The 9,213-nt window shown below is 40.2% G+C and overlaps 1 protein-coding gene across 1 annotated transcript; it reads right to left on the minus strand.

Annotated features, from left to right (window-relative positions):
• Positions 1-5,431: 5,431 nt before the first annotated feature.
• On the minus strand, positions 5,432-9,213 carry LOC147176042 (ras association domain-containing protein 10-like). Its single transcript, XM_086072562.1, has one exon. The coding sequence runs from the start codon at positions 8,907-8,909 to the stop codon at positions 7,509-7,511; it is 1,401 nt and encodes a 466-aa protein (XP_085928688.1). The 5' UTR covers positions 8,910-9,213; the 3' UTR covers positions 5,432-7,508.

Here is a 9,213-nt window from a genome sequence, read left to right on the forward strand (position 1 = left end):
TAAAACATATTATATAATATTATATATTTAATAATATTATATTTGTTTTTGCTCCATTGGCCATCACCTGGCCAACAACAACAAAAATGTCACAATACCAATCTAGTATATTTTTGTGCTCTTTTTATTTCAAGGCCATATTTTACTACATATTGTTTATTATGTAATCCATTCAATAACCCATTCAGAAGTTGTTTCAATAAAATAAAAATCATTGTATAATGTTTTGTTTACCTCCTAGGGCTTAACTAATAATTTGTTTCAATAATTAAATTAAATAAATAAAAAATACATAGTAAGATGATATTGGCAAATTATAGAGTCACCTCATGACATTGTATTTAGAGGTTCCAATATATTCACCGACATTGTGTGTCTGTGCTCATTCCCAATTAAGTACACAAAAGTGGAAGCATCAAAATCCGCCATTACAGCTGGGAAAGTGACATGCTTGCTTGTGTAACAGCCATTAATTCCACACCACAATGAAATGTACCGTAATGCATCTCTCGCTTAGCACACACACACAACATGTGTTTTCAGCTTTTATTATATAAACTGCAGTGTTTGAGGTAAAGAGATGCAAGCTGTGACGGCTCACTGACCTTAGCTCACCACCAAGCGAACACACACACATACACACACACACACTTACACGGGCAACAATTTTCTAACAATATTCCCTATTTCTTCTTGTCAATCAAGCCTACCAGTTACCAGACGATACCACAATGGAAAGTCCAACAGTCCAACTAGCAAATTGTATTGTGTTATTTGTCCTTTGTCTTTTTATCTGCAGTAGCACGTACTGCCGGTTTGTTGAGCTTCATCACGTCCTTTTTTTTATCATGAGGACATATCTGGTTGTGCAAAGGAAAAACAGGTCATTCTGAACCTTTAACCGAAACGCTGATTTTTCTCTGGACATGGAAAGCTATTGAACAAATGGTCCTCAGGGCGGAGTATCTTCTAATGTTACTTTCTTTTCAGTGACTTGTGCTCGAGTGTAATCGTGCTTCCACAAACTCTCACGAGGAACACACTATTGGATGAAGGCTGTGTGTTAGGAAAATGGGCAGTTATTAGTTATATTTATTACATTTTATTTATTTATTAATTTTTGTACCTCCATAATCGTCACTTTTCAGGAGATCCCGTAAACAGCATCAGTGTGTACACATTGTTGAAAACAATATGAAATTCACCAAGTTGTGACTTGTGTGGTCTCAGTCCAGCGATATGTTATATGTGATCCCACGAGTAAAAACACGGCATTCTGATTAATATTGTGTTTGTGGAATTTGAATTAAGATGCCAAATCCACCTGTTTTTATTCATCTGAGGGGGACGGCCATTTTTGCCAATTCCTGTCGACTGAAAACAACATCACAGCATCTAAGGGCTCAATCACAGCTCACCTATTTTGGTCATGTGATGTTCGCAAGCAGCCTTTGTTTTATACTTGTTATCATACAAAGACTTTGTAGTTTGTACATAATAATGCATCTAAATGAAATACCTTCTTGCTAAAGGTATCAAGGGAGAATTACACAGTGATTAGTGCCAGTAGCAACTTTTTTTTTTTTTAACATATCAGGATACTAAGAGGCTTGACAATGGTCAAAGTCCACCACGGATACAAGGAAAGGGAAACGGAGGCGGCTTGTTGATATCAGCTGAGCCTGTTTGACTGACATTGAGGACTGAAGAGTCATTAGTGTCAATTCAAACTCAAAGAAGTCAACAAGAAAGTCAAGAATTAGCAACCACACACCATCATTAATACAACTGCGTACTGAAAACATGTTCCCCGTTGACAAGCAGCGTGTTGGAATGAGACGGATGGTGTTGGATGGCAGCAGCTCGTATCGAGTGACATTTTGACATGAGAAAGCCGACAGAAAGCGGCCTCGAGGCAACCGGGTTATCTGAAAAAGGGAGTGTCAAAGTTTGAAAGTGATTTGGCCACAAGCAGACTATTTGGTATCACTATTAACTCATTCACTGCCGTTTACGGCTAAAGACGTCAAAAATTCATTTGAACTATTTATATTTAACTTTTGTTAACAAGAGTATAAAAACCTAGAAATACATTTATTGTTTGTTTAGAACAGATATAAAATTTGTGATTAATCGTGAGTTAACTACTGAAGTCATGCGATTAATTACAATTAAAAAATTTCAGCGTCTGACGCCCCTAATTTTTATTAATATTTTATTTTTTGTTTGATTACCAAATTATTTAAACTCAAGATTAATCCCAAATGTTATATCTGTTCTATATGTACAATACATTTGTTCTAGGTTTTCATACTCTTGTTAAGAAAAGTGGAAAAAAATGTGAAACTAATAGAAATAGTTCAAATGAATTTTTGACATCTATAGCCGTCAATGACAGTGAAGAGTTAAACATGCGGCACAGGGATAAGCAGGTCTACCTCAAAATCCCCCTTCTGGCCTTACTCTGTGGAATTTGTATGTTGTTTGAGCTCGCGATGACTTCCGCACGTACTCGGGCTTCATCCCACACTCCAAAAATATATACAATGAATCATTATCCCTTTCATTGTAAATACAGCAAAAAATACAAAAATAAAATGCAATACCTTTGTTTTAATTGTAGGTACAATAGAACAAAGATGTCTGCATGTTGAGACAGCAGTGGCGGTAAGTGAGAAGTGACCCGACCCTGGAAGACATCACCCGTAGGCTGTGTGCAGGTGTGTTACTGCACTGTAACATGAGCTGGCAGAAGTGTATTCATGTCTCTCTTTCAGGCTGTCATGATTAGAGCAGAAGCTCACGCAAGAGTGATCAGGGAGGAACAATTACATGCCACTATGTGTGACCAGCGTGCACATATATTCATTCATACACGATTGAATTCGCACACCTTTCACTATTTTTCATTTGCCATAAAACCAAAGAACACTGTTTAAAAAAAAAAACTTAAAAAAAAAAAAGTTAAAAAATATATATATAAATATACGGTAATTTTTCGGCAGCTGGGTCGCCCAAAAAATACAGTGAAATAACAGAAACGTATTGGTACTTCATAAAATAAAAATAATAATAATAATAATAATAATAAAATACAGGGTTTTTTTTCCCCATAATTAAAATACAGTTTGCAGATTTTCAGGTTGTTTTTTATGTTTAATTTGAAACATTTTCACATTTTAAAGGGATTACATCACAATATTTCAAGCCCTTCCACAGGTAAAATACAGGCATATAATGATTCAATCTTACCTTTGACACTATGGCGATGTAATTTTTTATTAAATTATAGGTGTTTATTTTTCTAACGCGGAAGTAAAATGCCCAGTTCAGTCAAACCCCGCCTCTCCCGGTGTGGTTGCCACGCCCCCAGGGAGCCGGCTGCGGCATCTCCTTGTGTTTGACCACACAAGCCATGAATGGGCTCTTTGCACAAATCCACTACTTCCTGAACTCAGTACCACTCCTTAATTTCCTATCTTTCATGATTGGACAAACTGATTAATCCAGATGTGCCTGACCTCAGTAACCATGATGATAATGGCCAGACACACCTGGTTTAATCAGTTTGTCCAATCATGAAAGACAGGAAATGAAGATGTGGTATTGAGTTCAGGAAGTAGTGGATTTGTGCAAAGAGCCCATTCTTCAATAAACATTTGAAACAAAACGGCTCCTTGCCGCAAGAAATCGCGGAGGAAGAGGGGAGGAGAAGGAAGAAGAGAGAGGGAAGGAAATGACGTCAAACAGTGACAACAGCTCGTTTTCTCGGGTTGGGAGGGGCTGGTGCTTGGAGAGCAGAATGACCTAGAATTTCTCATAAAGGGGCGAATGGAGGAAACACCACTTTGTGATGTTTTTGGTGAGGACTTGGCATTTTAACATGGCTAAAAGCTCCAAAAAGTTTGCTGTCCCTTTAAAACTGAAATATAGTAAGAATAAAATAGTACTGCTTAAAAATAAATAAAGAATAAAAATAAAGAAATCTGTTTTTTTTGTAGAGAGTGCACAGTATTGTTTATTCGGTAATCTTACCGATCCAACATGTCATCATCATTGCTCTCTCTTTTTTTTTGTGTATGCGTGAGTAAGTGCGTGTGTGTGTGTGCGTGTGCATATGTGCGTGCGTGTGAGTTATTAATTCACCTGAAACCTATTAAAAATCCCATACCCTTTACCTAAACCGAATACTTCAGAATCCCGAGTCGTGAAGTTGTCAGGAGACCCGAGGAGTGATCAAAGAAAAGAGAGAAAAGTGAAATCCAGCACCGACCAGAATCTTTCACCAACCTTGGAGCATATAAATTCCAACAAATTAGCGAGACCTCAAGAGACCAAAGGAAAGACTAAAGAAAGGAAAGAAGGATAGATGAAGCAGAGTGAGATCCACCGACATCAGCCTCCACCGACACCCGCCCACCCCCAGCACCCCCCACCCAGCCACCCGTACCCGAACCCCAGGCCCGGCGGAGAAAGGTCCCAGTCGTCACGCCGGCGCGCCTAGTAAAAACTAACCCTGTTACTGAGTCCGCCATCTCGCCGACTGGTTATTAATTAATTTTTTAATGACAAGATTTGATGGAAAGAGGTTTTATAATAATTTGCGTTTGATGTAATATAACAGTATATGAACAAAAAATAATGTGATTCATCTTTCAAAACATGTCAAAAAACTGTTGGAAATCTAGATATTGGGTTTAAAATTGAAACAATTTACTATCATAGTAATTTATTTATATAGCATTTTTCCACCTTACGAGGCTCTCAAACCGCTTTACATTTTGACTACTCATTCACCTTCTGATGACTAGAACATTGCAGTAATTGTAGTTATTTTCAATAAAAACATTAGTCAATTTAACAAAGAATGTATCGTAAAATTTAAAATTTTGGCTATTGAATTTCTCAGTAATTTTAAATGTTTCCCCCTCTCCCCACAGAGTTTTAAAGTTGCATTTTACAGTTTATTCACTTAAATAACAGACACATACTGTATTTGTGTAATTAAGATTCATTTGTGAACATATTTTAAAAATTAATATATGTATTTTTAATGCGTTTTGGGATAAAAGAATAGAAATATTGTGTTTTTCTCCACACAAAAAGAAGAAAAAAAAAGAAATATTGTGTTTTTCTCCACACAAAAAGAAGGGAAAAAAATAAATATTGTGTTTTTACAGTTATAGTGACATCATGTTATTTTACATTCAGTATATAAGATCAGTCTATTTTAGAAAATTTAATATTTTAAAAATATAGGAAAAATCTGAAATAAAATAAACATAGAAATTTAGTTAATTAATTATTTCTATATGTATTTATTTATGTATTTGCATTGAAGAGGTACGTATCGAGTGTTGAATGAAATGAATGCTCAAAATGCTCTTAAACATGTCACTGGTGCTGAAAAAAAAAGCCACAGTACAAGCCAGAGGTTTTGCTGTTTATTTCAACACATACAGTCATGTGTAATTATGTGCTATAATGCAGCCACAGTGGCGCTGATCGCATATCTGAGAGTATATGGAGCCTCTCAGTCGCTGAGCTTGAGCCAGCGATTACGAAAGAGCGAGATGTCGCCATGTTGTGGTCTGGGAGAGCCAAACAAAGTGGCACTCAAGTCAGCTAATGCCACAAAAACCATATTATTACTCTTTCTCATTCAAATGTTATCCAGTAACTGTCGTTATTGGAAACGCAATATTGTTAGTTGTGTTGTAAGGTCTTCACAAATAGATAAGTTAATTTTTGTCGGTGCTCAAGAGCACTTTACCAGAACAAAATGACATAACGACACAGACTAGAAGGGAAGGAAGTTTATAAAGCACCCAGTTGTGTTTTTAATGATTAATGACAATAATTATGCACTTTTTTCCTTTTCAATTAGGCTGAAATGAACTGATTTCCCACTAATCACCATCTTACAATATGTCAGTCATAAGTCATCAGATAACAACAAAGACTTAGTGCTTGCCAAGTTGGGACCCTTGCCTCTCAACATTTTCTTTACAACTCCTTCCTAATGATAGTTGATCATTAATAAATAATGACATGCCTTGCAAATGACGAAACAATTTTTTTTGCCACTTATTACTGATGACCATGTGATCACATATTTAATCAAATTAGCTGGAACTTGCCAAATACTGAGCCCTTATTGTTTGTTGACAACACAATCATCCAAGTGCCAGAAAGAATGTATGAAAACAGAATACAATTATTGAACAAATGTTTATTGTTACATATTATCAGCAATTGTGTTAATTTTTATTTTTTATTTTTTTTGTAATGATGCTTTAGTCTAAGGGCCCCCACCCTGTTTTGTTAGAATACCCTTTTATTGCAGATGGTACCATATCTATAATGCATTTGTGTGACCTTGTGGCTAACCTGTCTACAGATATAGAAAGATGAATTGCAGACTATGCTGTGCTTAATGTGACTATTAATAGGAAAATACATGAATATGAATGTTGGAACTTGAACAGGCAGACTGGTGTTTGCTATATTTCAATGTTGAAGTGAAGACAATTTGAACATTTGACCAATTTTAGCACGAAACATTAAGTGGACACATGATCTGCTTTAGTTGTTCATTAAATGCTTTGGCAGGCCTTGAGTTTGACACCTGTGATTATATATTATATTTACATATCTACGTGGTTTACTTTCACAGAGTTAATAATATAGCACCACTGAAAAGTGGCACCACTTTTTCTTTTTTTTTTACACACCGCATGGAAGTCACAAATTAGGCATGGCTTATCAAACCAAACGTTAGCTTACTTTGCTAAATAACACTAAGGGCCGAATCCACAAAGAATGAACTGCGTCCACTAATAACGCCTTTCATTGCACGCAGTTTTCTCCATCTTAACGCCCTATTCACAAAGGATATTGCTCTAATGACATTGCAGAAAGTTTGACTACTGAGCGCAATTTGAACCCGATTTCCCTCGGTGAGCGCCTATGGAGAGGAAGACGACATCATTCATTCATGATTCAAGATGCCTTCACTGCGCTACTGCTGCTATTAACAGGTTTCCACAGATAGCACCAAGTTTACACCAGCTTTCTATAAACGTTCTTTGCGTCACTCAAACTGCGTGTGGAAATGAGCGCTTGTGTTAGCGAATTGGACGCTGTTTATCAATGAGGCTCATTTGCATAGAGGTTGGCCATATGCATATTACCTCACAGGTGGCAAATCCAGGTCCAAAAAGTAAAAACCCTGCCACAGTTTGGCTTTAGCCTCTGATGCTAGCTAGCTAGCTATCTCCTTAGCAGGTAAATAAGCACCATGGGAGCTAGCTAGGGAGCTAGCTAGCTAGCACCTGAGGCTAAAGCCAAACTGTGGCAGGGTTTTAACTTTCTGGGCCTGGATTTGCCACATCTGTACCTCATTTAAATATGCACCAATTCCACTATTACTGGTTAGCGCCACGCAAAAGCCACGCAAACCCAGAGTGGATTCGGCCCTAAATGTATGACAGTCCACGTTCTCTGGTTTAGACCAGAGACTCACACACAGGAGGGTTGTCCGAGTCCTGACTGTGCATGGAGCTCAGACCCGTGTCCGAGTCCTCGTCGTTGACGTTGCAGGTCTTTGACAGACCTCGGGCCTGCTCCACCCAAATGCCGCTCTTCTCCACCGGCACCACTGCACCCTCACCTGCCTTTGCATCATCATCATCATCATCATCATCATCATCATCATCATCATCATCATCCTCATCCTCCTCATCCAGTTTGGTGTTCACCTGATCGATTTCCATAGTCTCCACTTTGGCCAGTAGGTCCAGCAGTTCAGTCTCCTTGCTCTCCCAGAGCGCAAGACTCAGGTCCAAGTCGCCCCTAATGCCGTCCAGGTCAGTCTTGAGTCTCAGGCCTATGTAGAGGCTGGTATTCAGCTGAGTTTTGATCCTCTCCTCCTCCAACGCCACCTCCTCTCCAGACTCCAGCATGGGAGGAGCAGACAGGCACATTTCCGACATTTTGTCATCTTCTCCTCTATCCTCTCGCCGGCGCTTCATCCACCTGCGGTTGAGCTCCTCCTGGATCTCCGCGGTGATGCTCTCCATGAGCGCCTCTCGCTCCGTCAGCTCCTCCTGCAGCCTCACGACCTCCTCGCACCGCCGCGCGTACTCCTCGAACTGGGCCAGCGCTTCCGGAGAGATTTTGCGCGTACAGTCCTCCGGCAATGCGGAGGAGTCCTCCAAGTATGTGTCCTGCACATAGTTGACCCCGTGTCTCTTCATGCGCTCAAAGTGCACCTTGGACTCGTAGCTCTCAATCTCCTTATCCAGCTCTTTGAGTCTCTGGACCTGCTGGCGGATGGTGTGATCCTGTGAAAGCACCAAATGGACCAAAGTTTCCATCTTCTCCACAGAGCTCTTATCTTTACCAAGCGTTTGCTCTTTCTTTTTGTTCATCTTATCCAACTTTCTGAAGGCCTTTCTCACAATGCGCCTCTGCCTCTCCTGGGACAAGTTGGTGGCCGCGGCAGGCCAGCAGGTCCTAGCGGGGGCCCTAATGACCCCGCCGGGACCCCAATTCTCCCTGCGCTGGACCACACGAGCCTCAGCACTCCGAGGCCCGTTGTTGGGAAGTGATGCGTCATTTTTGACCAGGACAAAGCGGACGTTCTCCTGCTCGTTCCCCCAGGCGCTCCAGAGTCGGAGGATTTTGGTCTTGTTGGGTAAAATCCTCTCAAAGCCCCTCCATTTCTCCACCACGCAATAGGACTGCGGGGGTCCGGACAGCATCCCAGCTGAGGCACCTTGCCGCAGGTTCTGGTCCTCCAGCAGGACTTGGACCACATCAGCGCATGTGGTCCTCTTAGTCATCCCGGAGACCAGCTTCTCTTCTCGGCAGACCCAAACAGAGACTTTCCCTTCTTCTGGATCCATCTCACTCACTTTAAGTGATTCCAGATAGCCTGTTTACTTTTTTTAATTAATCTTTGGGTTTCAAACTTCAGTGTGATAGTCAATTTCGGAAAAGTAAAATACAAAAGTCCAAAAGTAAACACTGAAAGGACGAAGGAGTGTCAGAGCGCATCTCGAAAGTAATTCCATCCATTGCTTGTCCGCCGTCGACTTCGCGCGGTTTTTCCCCGCTGCGTGGGCATCGTGTCACTCGGTCCCCGGCAGAAAAAGCTCAACCCGGAGAGTAGCAGACGAGCGTGCCTGCCTGTGTTGGGACAGGCTGCGT

The sequence above is a fragment of the Leptonotus elevatus genome, chromosome 4 (assembly GCF_054856555.1).
Source record: "Leptonotus elevatus isolate MCC_2025b chromosome 4, RoL_Lele_1.0, whole genome shotgun sequence".
Taxonomy (NCBI): Eukaryota; Metazoa; Chordata; class Actinopteri; order Syngnathiformes; family Syngnathidae; genus Leptonotus; species Leptonotus elevatus.